The sequence below is a fragment of the Neophocaena asiaeorientalis genome, unplaced genomic scaffold (genome assembly GCF_003031525.2).
Source record: "Neophocaena asiaeorientalis asiaeorientalis breed wild unplaced genomic scaffold, Neophocaena_asiaeorientalis_V1.1 scaffold134, whole genome shotgun sequence".
Lineage (NCBI taxonomy): Eukaryota > Metazoa > Chordata > Mammalia > Artiodactyla > Phocoenidae > Neophocaena > Neophocaena asiaeorientalis.
In genome coordinates, this window is record NW_020185339.1 from 19216997 (window position 1) to 19243166 (window position 26170).

Here is a 26170-nt window from a genome sequence, read left to right on the forward strand (position 1 = left end):
AAGACCCAACGCAGCCAAAAAAAAAAATAAAACAACAACAAAAAAACGGGCCTAGTATGATTTTAGGGCCTTCAGAACAATTAATTTCTTTGTTTTCAGTGGTACAGAAAAGTCAGACACTTAGATACTAACATGCTTTCTCTTAGTGAACATATGCCTACTGTAGTGGTGTTTTTTTTTGTTTTTTTTTAACTGGTATTATTGTTTTTATTTATAAAGAATTATTTTTATTTGGCTGTTTGGAAAACCACTAACATTTTTCACTTTAGAAAACATTAAATAATAAACAAGATGTTATACAGTACTTTGGATAACTTCTTCCATCAGTGTAGTGCAATGCATTATTGGCACCTAAAAGTGAAACTTTCTATTATTTTCCCCTTTCATCTCCAGTTGTGCAGTTATATGACCAAAAAGAAAATGAATCATAAAATTCAGATTCCTGAGTCCCCTCATAAAGATTTATATTCTGCTGGTCTGGGGGAGGACTCTGGAAGCTGCTGCCTATGGGGGTTCACATAATACATATTAAGAAACGTTACCTACAGAATTTCTCAAAGTGTGATACTTAGACCAACAGTATTAGAATCACCTGTGAGCTTAGTAGCAATGCAAATTCATGAGCCCTACCCAGATCTACCGAAACAGAAATTCAGGGGATGGGGCTGAGGAAACAGTGTTTTAACAAACTGAACAGGTGATTCTTCCTTCTATCACCATATTATAGCTTTTAATGATTTTTCCTTGGCTTTTGACACTCTAGGTAGGAAACGGTTATGTGCTAAGCAGTATGAGCACTGGACATACCCCAGGTTAGTGATGTTTATTAGAACTAGCATCTTCATACCATGTTGAGGACGAGGGGTTGTCTCCTCAGATATGATGACAATTATAAGCATATAAAACAGGCTGTTCTGTATCTTAATAACTTGAAGTTTCTTTCTTAAGGAACTTAAAATTACATGCCTTCTGCTGGAGTTGAATTTGTCTAAGTTACATCTGCTTGTAATGTAACTTCAATGAACACACACAGAATTCTTTTCTTTTAAAGTTGCCATTTACCCCAAAAAAAGAATCTGCATCCTTACTTCAATTATATACATATAAATAAATGTTAATTCCTCACTTTATCTATAATATTTTCCTCCACTACAGGTGTTTTCTCAATGTTCTTGAATATTATAATTTTACACAGTATGTTCTAAGTTTACCTAAATGGTACTGAGTGAAATCTCATTTCGTTTTTATTTTTTCTCTCAACTCTATGTTTTAAAGTTTATCCAGTTTCAAAGATCTTACCACTGTTACTACTATCTGCTGCACTGGCATTCCACAGTATATCACCATCATTTTTCTTATTCACTCTACCAGAGATAAATACTTAGCTAGGCTGTCTTCAAATCCCCACTACCACAAACAACGCAGCTACAAAGATTGTGTATTCAGGGACCTGTGTGAAAAATTCCACTGAGTGATGGGTCAGAGGGATTAAGCATTCCTGATTTAATTAAACACTGATATATAGCAGGGTAGTAGTTTGTACTCCCACCATCAGTACATAAGACCTCTCCTACAACCCTCCAAACACTTATTAGCATCCTTTTAAGTTTTTGTCATTCTGATGGCTATTAGATTGTATCTCATGCTTTAATTTTTCTGATTACTAGTGAGTTTGTGTATCTCCTCAGCTACCTGTCAGCACTTGGGCTTCCCCTTCTTTAAACTACTTATATCTTTTATTTTTTAAAAGCTTGTTTGCTTTGTTTCTGTTAATTCACAGCAGTTCTTTGTACACTGTGGGTATTCTCTTGTAGGTTTTAGATTTTCTAAAACCGACATTTGACTTTTAACTTTGTATATGGTTCCTTTAACAGAAATACTTAATTTAATGCAGTCAAACATTAATTTTCGCAGTATGTTCTGTGATTCCCTAAGTCACAGATATTTTCCAAAATATCTTATTAGCTTTAAAGCTTTACATTTCTTATTTGAGTCTTTAGTCCTTCTGGAGTCTTTGTATGTAATGTGTAAGGCAGTGATTCTGCTTTCTTTTCTCCAAATAGTACTCCTAATAAAATCTAAGCACCTATCTGCTTTAAGCAACCTGTTTTTCACTGCTGAGCAGTGCCACTTACCATACATACAGAAGTTTTTCTTAGCTCACTAGTTTATTCCAGTCTATTTGCCTTTCTTTTGCTAGTGTCATAGTGTTTTTATTACCATAGCTTTGCAGTAATCCTTACTATCTAGTAGGTAAACACTTCCCTTCCTCCTCTTTGTCAAAATTGACTTAGCTAATCCTGGATCTTTATTGGAATATGTTAATTTTAGAATGAGTTTCTGAAGTTTCTCACACACACAAACAGAGGGGAAAAAAAGGTCAGGATAGAATTTTCTTTCTGTGTTTTAAAATTTATTTTATTTATTTCTTTTTGGCTGCTATGGGTCTTCGTTGCTGCATGCACGCTTTCTGTAGTTGTGGCGAGCGAGGGCTACTCTTCGTTGCGGTGCGCAAGCTTCTCACTGCAGTGGCTTCTCTTGTTGCGGAGCACAGGCTCTAGGCGTGAGGGCTTCAGTAGTTGTGGCACATGGGCTCAGTAGCTGTGGCTCACAGGCTCTAGAGCGCAGATTCAGTAGTTGTGGTGCACAGGCTTAGCTGCTCCGCGGCATGTGGAATCTTCCTGGATGAGGGCTCGAACCTGTCCTCTGCCTTGGCAGGCAGATTCTTAACCACTCCACCACTAGGGAAGCCCCAGTATAGAATTCTGAATAGGAGGCACTGACATGATAAATTTAGAGAAACAGGCTAGGTTAAGCCATATAGTACACAATAATCTTTTGTCTTTAATTAAGTTAGAATTTTTTTCCATGAAGGTTTTATGCATTCTTAATTAAGTTATTTTTTGTTATGCTATTTTCTAAGTGGGTTACTAATGTTATATAGCAGGGTCAGGAATCTATGGCTCACAAGACAAATCCATATTTTTTTAAATAAAGTTTTACTGGAACGCAGCCACACGCATTTGTTTACACAATGCCTACTGCTATATCAGTAGTTATAGGTGAGTCAGAGACCCTATGGCCCATAAAGCTAAAAATACTTATCTGGTTCTTCATAAAAAAGAATGCTGACCTATGGGTATGGAAAACACCTATTAATTTTTACAAATTAATCTTGTATTAGATAATGTTGCTGAATTCTCTTAGTACTAGTAGTCTGCTGATTGTTTTTGGATTTTATGTAGATTGCATCATATGTAAATAGTGAATTTTATTTCTTTGTAAAATTCTAATCTTATTTGGTTTGTGTTCAAAATTTCTCAATTAAATGTTTGCTACAGATTTTGGGTTTATAGGCTTTAACAAGTTAGGAGAATTCCCTTTTATTCTTAGTTTTTTGAGAGTCTTTTCATACTGATTAAATACTGATTAGATACTGATTAAAATTTTTTTTTGTATTCTAATGAACTATCACTTGGCAATTTAGTTTATTAGCTAGGTCAGCAATTACTAAATTATTTATTTATTTATTTAAGAATCATTATTTTAAGGTTTCAAAACACAAATTCACAACCTCTTATCAGAAAATCTGAAATTCCAAAGTTTCTGAAAACTTAAAAAATTTTTCATAATTCACTTCAGGGCAATCTAACCTGAACTGAAATGATGCTATTTACACTCCTTCTTTATCTTACTTAGTGTGGATACTTACTGAATATTAATGTGCTTAACTATAAGAGTCCCCCTGGACTCTACAAAAATAGTAAAATAATAGGTGGCACACATACCATATTACTTCTCAGAGGTTTAGAAAGTTCAAATATTGAAATACAACTAGCCCTAAGTGTTTCTGATAATCCTAATACCCTTAAAAATATTTCCTCCCATTCGGCATGTTGCCTTTTCACTCTGTTGATTGCTTCCTTTACTGTGCGGAAACTTTTTAGTCTGATGTAGTCCCTTTTGTCTATAATTGCTTTTGTTGCTTGTGCTTTTGGTGTCATATTCATGAAATCACTGCCTAGACCAATGTCATGAAGCTTTTCCCCTAAGATTTCTTCTAGATGTACAGATTCAGGTTTTTCTTTTTCTTTATTGGAGTATAATTGCTTTACAGTGGTGTGTTAGTTTCTGCTTAATAACAGGGTGAATCAGTTATACGTATACATATGTCCACATTATTTCTTCCCTCTTGCATCTCCCTCGCTCCCACCCTCCCTATCCCACCCCCCCCATCCCACCCCTCTAGGTGGTCACAAAGCACCGAGTTGATCTCCCTGTGCTATGCGGCTGCTTCCCACTAGCTATCTGTTTTACATTTGGTAGTGTATATATGTCCATGCTACTCTCTCACTTCATCCCAGCTTACCCTTCCCCCTCCCCGTATCAGGTCTTATTTTTAAATCTTTAAACCACATATCTGGTAAGGGGTTAATATCCAAATATATAAGAAACTCATTACAATTCAACAGCAAAACCCCCAAATAACCAGATTAAAAAATGGGCCTGAGACTTCTTTGAATAGACACTTCTCTAAAGAAGGCATACAGACAGGTAATAGGTATATTAAAAAGATGTTCAACATCAGAAATCACTGGGGAAATGCAAATCAAACCACAATGAGATACCACCTCACACCTGTTAGGATGTCTATCATCAAAAGAACAAAAGATAATAAGTACTGGCAAGAATGTGGGGAAATTGGAACCCTTGCATACTGTCAGTGGAAATGTAAGATGGTGCAGCTGCTATGAAAAACAGTATGGAAATTCCTCAAAAAATTAGAAATAGAACTAGCCTATGATTCAGAAATCTCATTTTTGGGTATATATCCCAAAGGAAATGAAATCAGTATCTTGAAGAGATATCTGCACTCTCAAGTTCACTGCAGTATAATTTACAATAGCCCAGATAATGAAAACAACCTAAATGTCTATTGACAGATAAATGGATAAAGAAAATATGGTATATACATACAATGGAATTTTATTCAGCCTTAAAAAAGCATGGAAATCATGCCACATGTGATAACACTGATGAACCTAAGGGACAGTATGCTTGGTAAAGTAAGCCAATCACAGACAAATACTGTATGATTCCACTTATATGAGGCTATGTAAACTAGTCAAACTCATAGAAACAGAGAGTAGAATGGTGGTTCCCAGTGGCTGGGGGAAGGGAGAAGTGAGGAATTACTCTTCAACAGGAATAAAGTTTGTTATACAAGATGAATAAATTCTAGAGATTTGCTGTAAAACAATGTGCCTACAGTTAACAATACTGTAAGTGCACACACTTAAAACTTTGTTAACAGGGCAGATATCAAGTTATGTTTTCTTACCACAATTAAAAAAAAGTTAAAAAGGTTTCTAATCACTCATTTACCATCAAAAGCAATTCTTATACTCCTTTATCTCTACTTGTGCTGTTATATTCTAAAACACGTATCTAAATAAATAAAATATTGCTTTCACGATTAGATTTAAAATATGTTGCTTTCACATCAGATTCATTTTCATAAAGAGCATTCTTTTAACAGACACTTTTAAAAATACCACAAAATGCTTGAAAAATATTAAATAAAATGTTTAATAGTGATTTGATTGTATTAAGACAATGCACCATTACATTTATAACGTATTTATACTGTACCTTATTCTAAAAGAGATTAGAATTGGAAGGCTTTTTAAATTACAGCATATTCATTTAAGTGCAAACTTAGATAACTTCTATACGAGAATAAAATATTAAAATATAAAGAAGTTATATATATTTACAATTGCAATATACTATTAGGTTCTTCTATCATTCTGGATTTTATTATCTGAAATCAAAGCTTCAACATCATGCACTGAGCCATAAAAACTGGGAGCACTTACTTAGGAGTAGAAGGACCCCTTGGCCATGTTCCGTCTTCATTCTTCTGTTCTATCACTAACACCTGCAAATAAGACACAATAAAAGAGTGTTTTTCCTTAACCCTGAAGTTAAAATAGTTTTAGAAGATTAGCTGTATATGCTAAGAAACTAAAGTAACTCTGCGATGACTTAAAGGACACAGTAGACAAGGTGAAGAGGTATTTGCATTTTGATTCCAAAGCTGGCCAAGGGAGATAAAGAGACCTTAAATATAAGAAGTCAGCAATGACGGTCAGAAAGAAAGAAGGTAAAACACTACAAGGAAAATCATTGGTTCTATGACTTTAAGTATAAAAAACTAGATGCAATATAAGTTTCTTGAGTTTAGGGCACACTTTCTTTTTCTTTTCTTTTTGTAGCTTGTAAAAGTACTGTGCAAAAAACAGATGCTGAATAAATGGTTATAGTTGTTGTTAAACATACTGATGTATGATCTCAGTCAGCTATTATTATGCAAATACTGAGGAACAGTGGCAAAGATAATCCCAAATTACAGAGTATACATAATTACACATAATTTGTTTGGGGCTTTGAAATTTGTCTTTATTTACATTATAAAATTATAAAATCTTTTAATATAGAAACAATAGAGCCATGTGTGTGAGAATCAGACTAAGTTCCCTACCGCAGCATGGTCAGGGTAGACAAAAAACACCTCTAATAAATGAAAAGTACAGGCTAAGGTGAGCTATACTTTATTTTAAAACATCCCAGAATCTTTTTTCATATGTTTCAGTCTAAAAAAGAAGGCTTTCTTCTAGTTTTTACTAGGGGCAAATCTGTGCAAAGAAGAAAAGCTAACCAAAATAATTAAGTTAACAAAAGAAATATGTGATCATCTCAACAAGTTAATATCTAAATTTCCATAGGAAAACTATAATATAGAAAACATGCCTTGAAGTAAATTCAAGGCATTAAAATTTTGCATATATTCTACATATTGTTTCATTAACTCTTGTTTCTTAAAATTGCAATTTTGTAACCTGTTCTGTATACTCTTAGTAATATACTTTTGAGTATATGTTTCAGGCAATTTATAAGCTGGCATTTGGATCATAACCATGTAAAATGTAAGCCTGATTAAGAACACATATAACAATGAAATAGCGATTTAAAAAATTCATGGAATCTTGCTGTTGAAAGAGTATGCTAATTAAAATACTAAAGTTGTCTTTTAGAAGAAAAAGTTATTTCCTACATTCAAAAAACACACATGAGGGACGTCCCTGGTGGTCCAGTGGTTAAGACTCTGCACCCCCAGTGCAGGGGGGCATGGGTTCAATCCCTGCTCAGGGAACTAAGATTCCTGCATGCCACATGGTGTGGCCAAAAAAACAAAACAAAAAAACACACACACATGAAGTATATGTAACATATAATGAATAAGTGCACTGTATACCTGCCATCCTGATCCCTCCCTGATCATATTTCTCTCCTTACCTACCACAGACAATTAACCATTATGCTCAACTGGCATCATTCTGATATATATTTACATATTTATAAAATTAAATTTAGTGAGTAGTCTTTAACTTCTGAAGAAAGGTTTTCCTTTGCTACAACTTATAACTCTATAGACATCTACATAGAAATTATATAAAAAAAGATATATACATACATACAAACTTTGTCTCTAGGAGGACTTAAACCAGTTATAAAACAAAAGATTTTACCTACAGAAAATTTCAAAGTTATGCATTTAATATCATTATTTATGGCTTGTTTTTTAAAGGAAGGTCTTAAAGCTGAAGAATCAAGTAAATATTTAAAGTTCAACTGTAACCTTTAATTCCTAGCAGTGTTTGTACTTTAAATTCTTTTTGTCTTTTTTATCTTCCCAGACCGGGGCACGAACCCATGTCCCCTGCATCGGCAGGCGGACTCTCAACCACTGTGCCACCAGGGAAGCCCCAAATTCTTTTTGTCTTTACAGTCACAGATATTGATGTTGAATGCCACCAGAAATGTTAAAACTCACTTGTTTATTCAAATGTATCATTTTCTGAATAAAATTTTGCTCATGGTTAAAACTTTAACTCAAAATGAAATTATTTTTTAAAAGATTTTAAGATTTAATTAAATTGAACACACACATACAAGGGAGAGAGATAAAGACCACCCATTTTGGGAGATAAACTCTTCAATAATGTATCTTCGAAGACCACCCATTTTGGGAGATAAACTCTTCAATAATGTATCTTCGAAGACCACCCATTTTGGGAGATAAACTCTTCAATAATGTATCTTCGAAGACCACCCATTTTGGGAGATAAACTCTTCAATAATGTATCTTTGTTTCACTTTCTAATGAGGATACTTTTGATTTCAGTAAAAAAACAAAACAAAAAAAACCAAACTTCTTTTAAGTCTAAGATAGTGTTTAGTTCATTTATCATCAGTCAGAAAATAACTGGTACAAAACCTAGAAAATTTAATCCATGTTCTTTGAACCATTCCTATTTCAAAAGATCAAATGTCCCTAAAGGTATTTTATAAGAATAATATATTTAATAAGATAATCTTATTAAAATAATTTATTCTGTCATCTTCATTCTGATAAATGCACTCCTATCAAGAATAACAAATTAAATTCTCTAAGCCTTGGTTTTCTAATGCACATGATGAGTAGAATAATTGCCATTACTCAGAATCAATTACTGAAAAGATTTAAAGAAATAATCCTATATATTTTAAATTGTACTCCTGGAGCTACCTCAAGGCCTGATGGATGGTAACCAAGGAGAGAAGTGTATGTCTATTTGGAAGACAGAAAGAGGAAGTTGGCTGGCTAAGGAGGGGAGTGTTGACTAACCAGTAGAGTTCCAAATGTCTCACACACTCAGCTTCAACTGGGTAACTTTTTTTTTTTGGCGGTACGCAGGCCTCTCACTGTTGTGGCCTCTCCCGTTGCGGAGCACGGGCTCCGGACGCACAGGCTCAGTGGCCCCGGCTCACCGGCCTAGCCGCTCCGCGGCATGTGGGATCTTCCCGGACTGGGGCACGAACCCCAGGCGGCAGGCGGACTCTCAACCACTGCGCCACCAGGAAAGCCCTGGGTAACTCCTTTTAATTGTAATACATATTATTAGATTTCATAAGATTTCACGTAAGAATATAATGGCTAAAATAAGTCTGAAAATCACTGTTTTATAGCCGAGTACAATACTTGATATATAGTAGGCATTTGCTAAAAAATTAATTTCCTTCTGTTCCTCTGAGTTTTTTTTAATAACTTACATCATGTATCAGTATCAATTTTAAATAAAACAGAACAAAACAAAACAAAAAACTTCCATATACTAGAGTGGCAGGCTCTGGGTTAGGTACTAAAATAAAAATAAATAGGACACAAAGTCCAACTAAAAACAGGACCTCACAGTCTAGCTGGGGAGCTTAATATATAAATAACTTAATGAATGATACAAGACACATATGTAAATCACTACGGAAGTTAAGGGAGAAATTTCTTCTCCAAAGTAAAACAAATCCTATACCTCAACTAGATACTGAGATAAATAGATCAGGAAAGGCTCAAGAAATGATGTGACAAATTTTGAATTGGAATTTGAAGGATGAATAATCTGATCTGGTTAGATTACATGAAAGGATGGGATGCTTAATTTCAATATTTGGATGTTTAAAAGGACTTTTTCTGGATGAATGCAGGGACTGGGGAGAATGGTACAACAGGCAGATGGAACAACATATATGAAAGCACAGGAGTATGGAAAAGCATAGCAGGCTTAGGGAACTATAAGTAGTTCAGTTTGGTATTATTAGAGTGTAAATCCAAAGGCAAGGATAATCGAAAGATGCTGGAAGACTAGGCAAAAGGATAAACCATGACTATGGAAGTTAAGGGAGAAATTTCTTCTCCAAAGTAAAACAAAGTAAAACAAATCCTATACCTCAACTAGATACTGAGATAAATAGATCAGGAAAGGCTCAAGAAATGATGTGACAAATTTTGAATTGGAATTTGAAGGATGAATAATCTGATCTGGTTAGATTACATGAAAGGATGGGATGCTTAATTTCAATATTTGGATGTTTAAAAGGACTTTTTCTGGATGAATGCAGGGACTGGGGAGAATGGTACAACAGGCAGATGGAACAACATATATGAAAGCACAGGAGTATGGAAAAGCATAGCAGGCTTAGGGAACTATAAGTAGTTCAGTTTGGTATTATTAGAGTGTAAATCCAAAGGCAAGGATAATCGAAAGATGCTGGAAGACTAGGCAAAAGGATAAACCATGACTTGCATGCTGCGTTAAGGTGCCTGGACTTTATTCTACAATTGTTAAGGAGCCAGGAAAGGTTTATGAAAAGGAAATAATAAGGTTTACATTTTAGAAAGAGTATTCTGACAGAAATACGGAAGACTGAGAACGAACATGCAAAAGACTGGAAACAGAGGGATTTGTTAAGAGATTATGGAAAGATAAGGGGTGAGAATGGGATACAAAGATTAATTAAAGAGATATTTAGAAGGTGGAATCAGTAGAACTTGCTGATTGTGTCTAAAAGTCTTCATTTCTCAACACATTCATTTCTTTAGATTCTGTCATAAAGAAAGACCAAATTGGGCGTTGATACCTTCTAGCGGGGGTTGGCAAACTAAGTTCACTTAGCTCACTGACTGCTTTTGTAAATAAAGTTTGTTGGAACATAGCCATATCCATTGTTTACATATTGTTTACGGCTACTTTCTTGCTACTACAATGGCAAAGTTGTAGTCGTGACAGAGACCTTACAGACCACTGAGCCAAAAATATTTATTTGATCCTTTACAAAAAAGTTTGCTGACCCCTTATTAGCTATTTTTCAATGGAAAATAATTTCTTTTTAAAAAGTAGGTTATTCTCAAGTTCAAGGAGAGAAGCAAAAGTTATAATTAGTGACCAGCAGGGACAGAGAAGAGTTAGAAAGAGGAAACCAGAAACAGTAGAATTCATTATAGATTGTCAGGATAGCCATAAAGTTTGTGACTCCCAGAAACGTCATGTATAATATGCTTAAAATAAACAGTATTGCTAAAAAATACCTGTCCTTGGTATAAACCAGCATCCTGAATGGTGCTGTCTGGTTTATTCAGTGGTTCAAATGTATTACTCATGTATTTGTTCCACAATCTGGTCTCCTTTTCATCTGGAATATTGAAGATTTTTCTTATTTCCTTTTCAATTGTATCTAGATTTAAGGAGGAAAGATACGTAAATATAATATTTAAAAATATACCACAGAGAGTTAAGTGCTCACTAACATAAAAATCCTAAATTTAAATTACTGATATAACAGCAAGAATAGATGAACAAATATGTAGGAAATACATAAAAACAATAAAGAAAAATTTTAAGACCAGGTATACTTTTTAGGAACAAAATGGTAATTATAACTCAGATGATTACTTTGGGAAATTAAGACCTCAAAAGGTAAGAGTTCAATAATATAACACTAAAATATAATTTATGTTATACAGGATGAACTTTAACTTTTTACACATTATAAAATCAATATATTTTCTAATGATATGTTGGAGTTAGAAATTAAAGTATGACTCAGAGATACCACAGATAAAAAATATTTTAAGTTATAACCAATTTAAGAATAATTTATATTAAGTTGAATACAATTTACAGTTTAAATAGCTAACTAAAATTAAACAGAATATAGGGACACAAAGAAAAGTGCCTTCTTTGAAGAGAGGTCTGAATTGGTCAAAATTTCTTGTTTCCAAGGTAAAGCCATATATTTTCTTTATTTCTAAGCCAATTATCTGAACGGAAGAAGTCTTTCTTTTAAAAAACTGGAGCAGCTTAATCTGCTGTAAAATAAGATATAGGAGTGTCTACATGTTTGAGAATAATTAAGTTTCAGTACCATATTTAGATGAATCTTTTAAAGCACATAAACATTAGAAAGAGATATTAGAAAATATTACTATATCTATCAAATTCTGGTCAATAACTTACCTAACTTAGACTCAAGAAAATTACACTTAATATATTTTATGACATATAAAGAAATATGAAATACTTCTAAATTTTAGAATACTTGATTAATTTTGGAAAAACCATTATTTGTAAAATACTAAACCTAAAAATACATGTTCTCTTAAAAAATATAAAAACCCACATCTATCCTACATAATTAAACTTAGTCCAATAACACTGTTTATGTTCTACTTAGCAGCTAATGTTCTTTAATAGTCTTTTAGTCAATGACAGTTTGATTAAGGCATTAAATAAGTAGTAAATACTATAGTGTATTTCAAAACTTAATGCAAACTAGCCAGAACATTTAAAAAATTACATTAAAGAAATATAAATATACTGTAAGTACTGCTTTCTATTTTGGCGGCATTAATTTTTTTTTATTGAACTGTAAATGTATATGGAAAAATGCACAAATTGTCAGTATATAATGATAAATTTCCATAGTGGATACACCTGTGTAAGCAGTACCCAGATCAAGAAACAGAAAATAACATAGGAAGGACGACAGAGGAAGAAGCCAAGGAAGGGAGGTCATTTTAGTCTTTCTATAAAAATGAATACTTCTTTCCTGATTGAAGAAATAAATCTTGCTCATTGCAAAAATTCAGAAAATACAAGTACAAATAAAATGTCCATCTAGAAATAACCACTGTTAACATTTTGATACTTCTTCCAGGCATTTTTTTCTATTAATACATACATATTTATATACATAATATAATATATACCAACACATATGGAAATGCCCCCTTTATTGAGTTTTGAAAAGGGTAATGCAAAGACCCTGAGATGGGAATGTATTTGGCATGTTTTAGAAGAGAACGGTGCACCAATGTGGCTAAAGTGGAATGAGCAAGGTGGAAATAAGACCATAAAGGTACACATGTAGGATCATACAGAATTGAGGCAGTTATGAAAGTATTCTATTTTATCTGATTAAGAAGAGAAGTCATTTAGGAGTTTTGAGCAGAGAAGTGGTATGATCCAATTGACACTTCAAATGTTCACTTTTGCTGCTAGTGAAAACAAACTGCAGGATGTCAAGGGTGAGAGACTAGGCTACTACAGAAATCCAAACCAAGGTGGTAACAGTGGAAGCAATGTTAAGTGGTCAGACTGGGAATAGATTCTGAAGGCACTGCTTAGAAGATACATTGCTAAATTATATGCAGGGTGAGAAATACAAGAGAATCAGAATGATACCAAGGGTTTTGGCCTAAGCAATGAGAAGAGTGCAAGTGACGATTACTCAGATGAGGAAAAATGACAGAGTAGTAGCTTTTAGGGGGAAGGGAGAGAGTTTAGTTTCATATATGTTATCTTTAGATTCTCATCAGACACATGTGAAGATATGGAATGGTTGAAACTGGAATTAAGGGAGAGTCTGGGTAGGAGATATAAGACATCAATATACAGAAAAGTATTTAAAGCCAGGGGACTAAAGGAAGTCATCAAGGAAAAGAAAGAAGATCCAAGGACTGAGCATATCACACTGATGTTCTGAGGTCAGAAATATGAAGAGGATCTTACAAAGGACTCTGAGAAGATGCACCCAGTGAGAACTTGTGCCCTGGCAGCCATGTGAAGAGAAAATATTTCTAGATGGAAAAGTCAGTAAGTATGTTAATTTTTGCTGGCACATTAAGAAATGGAAGACTTCGACCACTGGATGTATCAAGGTAGAATTAGAGACCATCACAGAAGCAGAACCAAGGAAATGGTTGGTCTGATTTAGTGGGTTCAAGAGAGAACGGGAGCAGAGGAAGTGGTAGCCAGAAAGCAGTTTGCTTAAACTGAAATTTGTCAAGTGCATTTGTAGATAATGACAGCCTAGGGTATATCTATGGGAACTGGTGGTTGAGGCTGGATGCAGATCAAGATCACTGGAGTTGAGAATGTCAAGGTATTGAGAACATGTGCATATTTTTCTGTATATTAATCCGACTCTATTAGGCAGTTAATGAAAAGCATAAAGAGATAAAAAAATATTAACACAGATAACAGAAATAAAATTATTGTGACAAACATTTCTAGTAGGAATATTTAATAAGAAAGTTAAGCAGTTCTATTAATAAATTTTATAAACATAAAGCATTTTTCAAATTTTATAATAAAATTATTTTTCAGTGGTATCTTTAAAGAAAAAATAAAAAGTTTTATCTTTCTTATTGACACATGTTCAATACCCAAATATATCAATTTAGAGAGAAAAATATTAAAAAGGCAAAGTATTTAGGCTCTGAACATGGTAAATTATTTAGATCCTACCTATGGCTACTATCATTTTTATTATAAATCAATGTAGGCATTACTAGCTGAGAATGGAACATTTTATTATTTGGTAAAAACAGAAAACAGGTGCTTATATTTCTTAATTCCATTTACAGAATTTGTATACTGTATTTCATGTACATATTTTGATCCTTTTTAATCAAGATTGAAAAAACACACAGGGAAAAATATACATCTCGTATTTCCTTTCTTATCAAATTCTTTGTTTCAAAACTCACTTCCTAAAGAAACACAAAATCAATCCAATTAACATTTGCACAGATTGTATAAGGCAGCAAATTAAGAAGTGAGACTCTGGTATAAGAGGCTGGGTTAAGGAGTTAAAATACTGGCTCTATCACTTGGTACCAGGGTGAACCTATGTAGGTTACTTAACCCTTCTTAGCCTAGGCTTTATCACCTTTAAGATGAGGGTACAGTAATGTTGAGGTTTAAATAAGAAATTTCCTGTAAAGTGCCTAAAGCATAGTAAGTATTCAATAACTGCTAACCATTATAACCATAACAATGAAGTTTCTAAAATTCCTGACTTGATTAATTTTTGCAAAAATTTTTGCTTAGAAAGCAAACTTGCTCTAATATAGATTTTCAAACTTTTAAAACTACAGTAAGGAATTGTGACCCACTATACACATACATGTTGATATTTTCTATTCTGATATTTTCCATTCCATTCTCTTTACTCCACAAACTGCTTAATGACCACGAAAATATAGACAACACAGTTTGAAAAAACTGTTCTAATAAGAAATGTTAGCTATATGAAAAAATTTATTCATATACAATTTTAAGGCATATAGCCAATGTATGTATTTAAGCTATGCTAATTAACATCTATGTAAATCATAAACTTTTTGAAGCAGAGATTCTTTACAAATCATCTTGATAATTCTTACCTAGTACTTAATGTAAAAACTCCAAAATGCTTGTTTTGAGTTCAGAAATTAAACCTTAGATCTTCATATAATGAGTTTAAAAATATTTTTCAGTGAACTAATGTTCTAAAATAAGTTTTTTATTGTCTCATATAACTTATATATATATATATATATATATATATATATATAATTTTCCTATAGAAATGAGGTAAGAAACAAAGAAACTTTAATACCAAAAGTTTAATACCAAACTTTAACTAGAAAATACCAAACTTAAAAATAACTAGAAAACATTATCTACATCAAGCATTTAAGAGGTAGCTTATTTATATTCCAATTGGCTGAACATTTCAGAAGTTAGTCTCTGAATTAATTTTAATAGGTTATCTTTGTTGGACAGACTTACAGATTCTTAAAGATTCTTATTGTGTACATTTTAACATCATGATTAATGTAATTTTATACATTTAAAACTTTCAGTTCTTAGGATATAGAAATGTTTTACTTTCCTGAATATGTTCCAAAAATCTAGAACTGAAAAAGTACTTTATCCATAATAATACTTTATACATAATAATGTAATAAAATGACATTTATATGGAGTTCCTAACATTTTAAGCATTCATTTTAGAAAGATGACTGTGTGAGTTTATTGAAATTGCATCTCAACTTACAAATGCTCTAGGTAAATAAAGAGAGGGAAAATAAAAAATCCATACATAATGTCTGGCAAAAACATTAGGATTAACCAAGCATTAGAAATTGAAGAATGGTACTATTTCATGAAAATTATGAGTTAAAAGCATTTTCCTGCAGTGAAATGGCTATGTGGTGAAAGTCAAATGTACTTAAGAAATTCAGAAATATTTTTATTTACTTTTAATAAAGTGTACTTAATGACTGGTTCCAACAAGAAAAGCTATATGGTGCTATAATTCATAAATTTTCTAATCTTTCTTTCTAAGTTCTACATTAAGTGTTAGGTCCTTCTCCAGTGTCCATTTGCACTTTCCAACAAGATCAATGTTATTGCCATTAATCTTTTGTTCCAAAAACTTTATTTGAAAATAATAACCTTTTATAATTTTTATTTTGAGTTGTGTCTTATCAAAAAGTACTGCAATTCTGTTAGTAAATGCATAATCATTTATTTAAAAAACATTTTATTCAATATATTCTTTTTTTAAATTGAAGTATAATTGACATACAACATTATATTAGTTTTAGGTGTATGACAGAATGGTTCAACATTTGTATACATCACTAAGTGATCACCACAATAAGTGACCATCTGTCGCCATACAAAGTTAGAAAAACTTTTTCCTTGTGATGAGAACTTTTAAGATTTACTTTCTTAGCAACTTTCAAATTTGCAATTCAATATTATTGACCATAGTCACCATGCTGTACATTATATCCTCATGACTTACTGGAAGTTTATACCTCTTAATCCCCTTCACCCTATTTCACCCAACCTCCAAGCCCCTCCCATCTGGCAGCCACCAATCTGTTCTCTGAATCTATGAGTTTTATTTTGTTATTCAATACATTCTTGATCTTAAATTAACATGTGGCTTTTAAACAGAATTATAAATTTACATGTATTTAAATATACATTTATATGTGTAGATAGGTAAATATATAAAGATATATAAATACATAGAAGGAGTTAGGCACACTTATATTTGATATATAATTCTGTAACCTACTCATTATTAAAAAAAAAATCAATGAGTCATATTAATGCTAAGCCCGCTGCTGTAAGTAGCTACTTAATTTTGTATTTATAGAGTCCAAAGAATAAACTGTGAGAAAAAGAAAATAAATGGTCATTTTTCATGCTAAGTATGGTAAATTATCATTATTATTATTGATATATATATTACATTACCTGACAAAGTTTTACCTAAGCAAGTTTTTATTTAAAGTTCTACTTCAATTTACAGTCATGTTACAAACATGATATGTATTTTCAAATGCTAAATTAAAACAATTATTTGATTTTTTTAAAAAAAGTAAAATGGCAGAAATATTAAACTCATTTAATAATGTAAAGTAGACCTAGAAATAATAAATAATTCAACTCTAAGCTAAGACATATTGAATGATGCTTGGAAACCTGTAATGTCTAAGGATAAACCCTTAAAATGGTTATCATCTTCGTAGCATATAACAAATAGAATTTTAAATAAATTTCTAATAGCAATGGTTTAACAAAGAAACAGGATCTTGCATTACCTATTGTGTCAGCTTTGCTAAATCTTCGAGTTACAACATTGTTCATGTTTCCATTTTCACAGAGCTTCAATTCTGTGAGATATACTTCTACTTTGCAGTGCTTTACGAACATACCCTGTTCAACCACCTAAAAAAACAAAACAAATTGGTATCAGCTATAGCTTGATATATTTCACTGTTTTGAATAACAATACATTTCTCTAAAGAGGCTTTAGAAAAAAACTACAGATCTCCAGTGAGAAACTAGTAACTATTAAAACCCATCAGTAAAAAATAATAGATATTGGATAGCTGAAAAAGAAAGGAACATTTTTGGAAATTTTAATATTTAACAGAATATGAATAATCATGACACAAACATTAACAGACAGTTTAGAAAGGCATTCTACTACTCTATGAAGATACTTTGGTATACTATAAATAATGAATACATTTAGTATTTATGATGAGAAAGTGAATGCAAAGTGTAAATACAGCTCTGATTAAAGATACAGACATACTTTCAGCTTTTAGTACTTGATCTCAAGCAGAAAACCTTTAAAAATTTTAAGTTTTATACAATTTCAGTTAGCAACAGCTATAATATCATTCTATACGTTAAAATAAATCTTTTAAAACAATAACTACAAATTACTGTTGCCAAAATATCCAGCTATGCCCTGTAACTGATACGTTAGTTTTCCATCCTAAGATGACTTTGTTTGACCTTTAAATACATACTCAGTAATTCTATGCAACAAATGAAAAAAAAAAAAAAGCTGCTAAACATGCAAGCAATAAGGCAGAAAAAGAGAAAATATGTATATATTAGGTTCACCTTATTAATAAGTATATTTCCTTTTGATCTTCTAAAGGTTAACTGTAGGATTTCAGCCATGAACACTGTTTCTGAAAATAGTAATCGGCCTGATATGTGATACATTAGACAAATATGGCAAAAGGGAGGCTCCAAATGACTGTTGTACTCACACACTTTGCATCAATTCAATAAGGGACTCATAAATTTGTCTTTCACTTGCAGGGAATTGTTTTAGCTCAAAAAGGTCAAATGTAGTTTGTCTAGTATCTAAAATATCCAATCCAACGCTAATTTTTATGATACTTTGTCACATATATTCTCCTAATTATACTTGTTACATTCACATTTCTAAAACAACCAACAGCATGCACTTCCCGTGTTAACTTAACCCATTTTACAAACTAATATACAATTGTTTAATTAAATTTGTTTTATACTTTATTTGAAGGATTTTGCTTTATGCTTATTTGAAGTTACAAAGGAAGCAAAGGATATTACATCATTTCTAAGATTACTTGAAGCTGTAAAGCTAGGAGTCAAATATTCTTATTAATCAGAAATTTCTGCTCTGGGAGTCAATATGTGAGTAAGAATCCTAAAATAATATATCAAGTTAGTTACTAATCATCGGTAGGTTGCCAAAACTGAGGTACCTACAGGTCTCATTTTATTGGCTGGGGGGCGGGGGGGGGGGGGAATGACTAACAATACAGCAGGTAATGGGATAAAGAAACAGGATAAAATAACAAAAAATAATAAAATCCCTCATTATGATTTATATTGAGGTATATATTTTCTAAGTAAGCATAGTTTTTTAAAAAATGAGAATCTTCATAAAACTAATAGATATTTTCCTGGAAAGAATCTGGTGATTTAACTGTCAGAAACTCACTGTCAACAATGAAAACAAAACATCAGTTCACTATTTCACTATTGTATGTAAGACAGATAACCAACAAGGACCTAAAACAAGGGCACTCTACTCAATATTCTGTGATAACCTATACGATAAAAGAATCTAAAAAAGAATGGATACATATATATAGGTATAACTGAATCACTTTAATGTACACCCGAAACTAACACAACACTGTAAATCAACTATACTCCAATAAAATTCTAAAAAAATCAATATTTCAAAACCCATTCTTTATTGGGATTCAGAATATTTCTCATTTTTCTTCTTTTCTCCAACAGTATCTTACATTGCTAAAACCCTCATTAACATTACTCAGAATACTACTACTGTATTTATAAGATATTTTACTGTTTCCAAAAGTAATGTATTAAAAAGCAGTTCTTTTAAGGAAGATACGAGTTTGTTCTCAAACAATTTTTACTTGAAAGAACCAGACTGTATGAATGATTAAAGCTTGAATACAACAGCATCACAGCAGAGAAAAATAATTAGCATATTTATGTATGTGTCATAATCATATGTATATTACTTGTTCATATATAGCAACTCCTTTATATTTGTTTATATAAAGTATCCTACCTTCATTAAAAATGTTTGCGTTGAAAATAATCATTTAAAATGATGGCTATTAAGACTGTAACAGGAAGAAACAGGCTTAGATAAAACAGGATACAAAGTTTTACCTAGTTATAACCATTAAGATATACATTTGAAATAAGACAGGAAGGTGAATATTCAGAAATAACAGTTATGTTTCAGAATTAGAGGTGACAGCTAAAGTGTTTTTTTCCTAAGTGAATTATAATGTTGTTGAAATCTGTGCTTGGATTCTATTAATTCATGGCCACAATGAAGGTCAAGTTTTTTTTACTAAGTTAGTTAGGGAAATATGTTTATGCTAAATTAAAATAAATATAATTTCCATTTGTTCATTTTGCTGTGAATATTAGAGAGCATTTTGACTAAAGCTATGAAATATACCTGATAAAGCTAACGTAGTCTACTCTTTATATTGGCATATGACTGCTCCCCCCTTGGAAACAGAAAGTAATTTCTAAAGAAATCTAGTACTTTAAAACGATTTGATAACACTGGGCCTAAAAGACACATTTACTATTTTTGAGGAGTTAGCTACATTCACTTTGGCAGCACTTACTGAGCATCTATGCTTAGCGCTAGAAATACACAGGTGAATTAGACCCAGTCCCTGGAATCAGGGTGAGAACACCCAGTGGTAAAGACAGAGAGACTAGTAGAGAAAATATAACACAACTATGAAATCACAGGTGTTAACGTACAACAAACATATCCTACTTGTGATATTTTATACAAATATTTCAAGATATATTTCTTCAGAAACAAGGACTCAAACATAACCATAAAAACATTATCACACCTAAAATATTAAAACTAATCCCTTAATATCGAATATTCATTACATTAAAATTAATTAAAATCATTTTTAATATAGATCCAAATAAAACCCATACACTTGCAAATGAATGGTAAGTCTCAAGTGTCTTTTTTTTCAAGTGTCTTTTAACTGAAAAGTTCACCATCAATCTTTTTATTCTTGCAATTTTTAGTAAGACTACTTCATAGGGATTGTGAGATATATTCTAAACAAGATGCAAATAATATCTAGTCGCCCCTCTTTTTATGTTGGTAGACATTAATTAACCAGCACCTAGATCAGGAGTGGGCTAACTATGATCCATAGGCTAAATCTCGCTCATCATCTATTTTTGTAAATAACATTTTACTGGAACACAGTTATTCCCAATCATTTACGTGTCATCTATGGCTGTTTTTGCACCCAAAACAGCAGAGGTGAGTAGTTCCACAGTGACCATTCTGGCCCACAAAGCTGAAAATATTTGCTATCTGGCTTTTTACAGAAAAAGTTTGGTGACCCCCTAACCATTAACTCATTAGGTCTTCTTTAATTTTGCTCAGTAATGTTTCATAATTTTCATTGTAGAGAAGTAATTTTGTAAGATTTCTATGTACTTTGATCTGTTGTAAACATTATTTTAAAATTCAACTTTATTTGTTGCTGATAAATAACTGGTTTTTCTATATTTACCTTATATCCAACCACCTTGTGAAACTTAATTATTGATTTTAATGGTTTGTTAGTACAACTTTTGGAATTTTCAACATATAAAATCATGTCTTCTAGAACATTACAGTTTTATTTCTTTATTTTCAATCCTTATTCTTTGAGTTATTTTGCCTGCATTACCACACTGGCTAAGACCTCTAATATAGTTATCCTTGTCTTGTCCCTGATCGGAGAGGAAGAGCTTTGAATATTTTACCAATAAGTATGTCTGAAATAGGTTTCTATTTCTAGCTTTTCTTAAAAAAATCATACATAGATATTGAGTTTTATCAAATGCTTTTTATGCATCTACTGAGATGGTTTTTCTACTTTACTCAGATAATACAAAAATTATAATAAGTGATTTTCAAAGTAAAACTAAAATTGCATTTGAAAAAATCCAGCCTGGCCATTTTTAAACTCCTTTTTTGTATACTGCTGGGTTTGGCTTGCTAATATTGCATAAATTATTTGGTATTGTGTTACTAAATATTTGGTTGAATATTTACTGGTGATGCCTTCTGGAGCTACAGTTTTCTTTGTGAAAAGATTTTTATTTAATGATTTAATTTCTTTATTCAGACAGGGCAATTGAGATTTTCTATTTATTTCAACACTGTTGTATTTTTCTAGAAATCTGTCCACTTCACCTAAATTTTTAAATTACATAAAATTATTCAAAATTAATCTTTTAAAAAAGTCTTTAGACTCTGCTTATGATGTCCCCTTTTTCATTCCTAATATAGGTGATTTGGGCCTACTTTCCTTTTATTCTTGATCAGTCTTGCCAGGACTCATCTTTATTTTACTGATCTAATTCGAATGTTCTTTATGATGAGCCAACTTTGTTCATTTAATGTAAAAATTTTTTTTCTATTTTATTAATGTCTACTTCATATTATTCTTTCTTTTTGTGTGTGTGTGTGGTATGCAGGCCTCTCACTGTTGTGGCCTCTCCCGTTGTAGAGCACAGGCTTCGGACGTGCAGGCTCAGTGGCCATGGCTCACGGGCCCAGCCGCTCCACGGCATGCGGGATCCTCCCGGACCAGGGCATGAACCCGTGTCCCCTGCATCGGCAGGCCGACTCTCAACCACTGTGCCACCAGGGAAACCCTATTATTTCTTGATTAGGCTTAATTTCCTTTTCTTCTCTTCTTGAGAACAGTCTTTCTTCTTTTTCCAGTATTTACATTTAAGCTATAAAGTTCCTTCTAAGAATGACTTTAGTCATTCTTTTATGATGCATCATTATTATTCAGTTCAAAATATGTCTAATTTTACTTTTTATATCTTCTTTGACCTAAGGATTACTTAGAAGTATATTGTTCCATTTCTAGGTAGCTGAGAGATCATCTAGTTGTCTTTCTGTTACAGACTTCTAAATTCCCCTGAGGACAGAGATTAGGCTTAATTTCCTTTTCTTCTGTTCTTGAGAACAGTCTTTCTTCTTTTTCCAGTATTTACATTTAAGCTATAAAGTTCCTTCTAAGAATGACTTTAGTCATTCTTTTATGATGCATCATTATTATTCAGTTCAAAATATGTCTAATTTTACTTTTTATATCTTCTTTGACCTAAGGATTACTTAGAAGTATATTGTTCCATTTCTAGGTAGCTGAGAGATCATCTAGTTGTCTTTCTGTTACAGACTTCTAAATTCCCCTGAGGACAGAAAATACACTGAATAATTTCTATCATTAGAAATATATTGGAATTTGCTTGATGGCCTAGCATGTGGTTAATTTTAGTAAAACTTCCACTTAAAAATTTTTTGTATTCTGCATTGACTAAGTGCAACGCATGTCAATTAGGTCATGGTGGTTAATCATGTTGTTCAAATCTGCTTCCAAGTTCATTCGTGTGTTGTTGGCAGGCCTCCGTTCCTCTCCAGCTGTTGGCAGAGACTTTTAGTTCCTCATCATGTGAGTCTTTCCATAGGCTGCCTGCATGGCATATGGCTTCACTCAGAGTGACTGATCCAAGAGAGAGCCAGAGAGCACTCCAGTATCTTTTACAAACTCAGAAACAACATACTATCACTTCTGCCATATTTTACTGGTCACACAGACCGACTCTGGTATGATGTAGATTACATAAGAGTGTGAATAACAGGAGGTGGCGATAACTTGGGAGCATCTGTGAGGTTGTCTACCACAGTAAAACCTCTGGTACCCAAAAAGTCACAGACCCTCCCACCAACATGCAAAATACACTCCACCCCCCGCAAAGGCCCCCACTAGTCTCATCCTATTACAGCATCAACTCAAAGTTCAGAAACTTGTCATCTATATCTGACTAAGGTACAGATGAGGATCCTTGGGCATAGTTCCTTAAGCATCTCGGGTATAGTTCCTCTTGATCTACAGGCCTGTGAAATAAAAGATAAATACTGAAAGTTCCTTGGTTAGGGCTCACTTTTGCCTTGACATGAAAATGACTCTTCATAACATTTGCTTCTGTTTTCTGAGTCATCCTTTTTTTCATGTAAGTTAGCACATGTTTGCAGTTGAGTAAATTCTCAGTCTGATTCCTGCTTGTAGCAGTCTGCAAGGGCAAAGGCCTCTTTAATTTTATACTGTCTCTGCAGTCCAAGATGGCAGTGGGTCTTGAAAACACTGTGCGTCTCCAGTGGATCTCACTGGAGTTCAACCTAGTAGGCAAAAGTCACAACCACAAATGTCCTCTAGCTAAGTCCTTTCTACCTTGGGTTTATACTGAGAAGGCTCAGGGACACTGCCCTAAAGCTTCTTAGAAGCCCTACTGTTCCTAGAAGCCACATATTGAAAGACGGTATAAAGTACACCCTGAAATCCTTTAAAGGGACCTTTTTTCTGAAGAGTATTGTGAGGCACCCCCTTCAACTTTTCTGAGGTCTTAACAAAGAAATTTTACAGTCACAACCTTGGCTTCAACTTTAGAACTGCTTTCTTGAGAGTGCCTTGAGTTTGTAGTTTTAGTGTTGTTTGTCATCTGGAGAGGCTAATTTTCAAAACTAGCAAGTCTTGGCTCTTTTTTATTTAACAGTCCTTTCTTTAGCTTCTCTTTTCTCGTATCTAACTAAAGGCAGCACAAGAAGAAAGCCAGCAGTACTTTCAACATTTTGGCAGATCGTTTAGTTCATAAATATATTTTTTATCTTTCAGTTTACTGCAGATTGACACATTGTTAAACTTTCTGCCACCTTATAACAAAAATCACTGGGTTCCAATAAGATTTTCCTCACTTTCCTTTAAGATCTCACTGGCAGCCTCCTCAAAGTCTAAAATTCTACTACCAATTTATTCAAGGCATGTTAGGCTTTCATTAATACTCTTAAAATTCTTACAGCTTCTATCCACTGCCCAGCTCCCAAGCCACCACCACATCTCAAGTTTTTGTTACAGTTGCATGCAACTTCCAGGAACCAAAATCAGTATTAGCTACCTACTACTGCATAATAAATTACCCCAAGTTGATCAGCTTAACAAAGCAAACATTATCTCACATAGTTTCTGAGGGTCAAGAATCTGGAGCAGCTTAGCTGGACTGTTTGGGCGTGGGGTCTCTCATGAGGTTGTTGTCAAGCTGTGGACTGGGACTTCAATTATCTGGAAGCTCAAGTGAGACTGTAGGATTCACTTCCAAGCTCACTCACATCGTTAGCAGGCCTCCATTCCTCTCTATTGGCCAGAGATCTCAATTCCTTAACATGTGAGCCCCTCCATAGGCTGCCTGAATGTGCAGCTGAATTTCCCAGACTGAGAAATGAGAAAGAGCCAGAGGGCGTGTGCACCCAAGATGTAAGCCAAGGTGTCTTTTATAATCTATTCTTTTTTAATAAGATACAACTGACATATAACATTACATTAGTTTCAGGTGTATAACACAACTATTCAATATTTGTATATATGGTGAAATGATCACCAAAGTCTAGTTAACATTCATCACTACATAGTTACACTTTTTTTTCCTGTGACGAGAACTTTTAAGATCTTCCAGAACTCATAGCAATTTTCAAATATACAATATAATATTTTTAACTATAGTCACCATGCTGCACAAATACATCCCCATAACTTATTTACTTTATAACTGTAAGTTTATCCTTTTGACCTAAAACGTCATCTTGAAAGTGATATACTTTACCATTACTTCTGCTATATGTCACTGGGCACAAAGACCAGTACAATATCAAGATGCTGGTACAAAGTGGATGGGGACTATCCAAGGCTGTGGACATGAGGAGGTGGAGATAATGGGGGTTGTCTTGGGGGCAACTATCTTAACGTATATTCTAATATTGTTATACACTTTAATTTTATACATATTTTCACCCTCATAAGGAATTATTACTATTTTAAACAGCCTGCCTTAACATCTATTCACAGTATGTGCTTTTGTCAGTCAACATTTTTTCCTGTGTCTCCAAGATTCCATATGGAGTAATTTTTCATTCTGAAGACTGTTTCGTATTTCCTTTAGTGCAAGTCTGCTGGTAACAAATCCTATCAATTTGTTTATCTGAAAACAGCTTTTGTCACCATTATTCTGAAGGATCTTTTCCTTGGTCATAGAATTCAAGGTTAGCAGTTATTTTCTTTCAGCATGTTGAAGATACACTATTATTTTCTTGGCATTCATTTCTCTTGAGAAATCACTTCTTTGTCTTACCCTTACTTTGAAGGTAATTTATCGTTTCTTCTGGCTACTATCAGGAATATCTTTGTTTCTCAACAGTTTTACTGTGTATAGTTTTGTTTGCATTTTTTTCAGCTTGGGATTCACAGCATTTCTTTAATGTGTAGCATGATACCTTTCACCATTTTTGGAAAATTCTCAGCTATTACTTCCAGTATTATTTCTACCCCATTTTGTCTTTCCTTTTCTTTGAGGAGTCCACTTGTATGCTAATCTTATTCACTGTATTCCATGTGCCCGTCTGCTTTTTGCTTTATTTTCCATTCTTCAGTGTCTTTAAGCTTTGGTCAATATATTTTCTATTGATGTTATCATTTAGTTTACACATTCTCTCCTTATTTTTA

General features: G+C 33.0%; 1 protein-coding gene across 5 annotated transcripts in view; it reads right to left on the reverse strand.

Moving 5' to 3' along the window:
* USP15 (ubiquitin specific peptidase 15) overlaps window positions 1-26170 on the reverse strand; it is a 123959-nt gene that overhangs the window by 63279 nt on the left and 34510 nt on the right. For 3 of the 5 annotated variants that reach the window (XM_024736466.1, XM_024736465.1, XM_024736469.1), the window contains exons 4-6: window positions 17327-17453; window positions 10967-11112; window positions 5880-5941 (exon numbers count right to left, since the gene is read on the reverse strand). In XM_024736466.1, the coding sequence (XP_024592234.1) occupies window positions 5880-5941; window positions 10967-11112; window positions 17327-17453 (335 nt within the window). Of the gene's footprint in view, window positions 1-2637; window positions 2780-5879; window positions 5942-10966; window positions 11113-17326; window positions 17454-18143; window positions 18515-26170 lie in introns of those variants that run through there. The other 2 variants (XM_024736467.1, XM_024736471.1) reach the window with 2 other exon arrangements.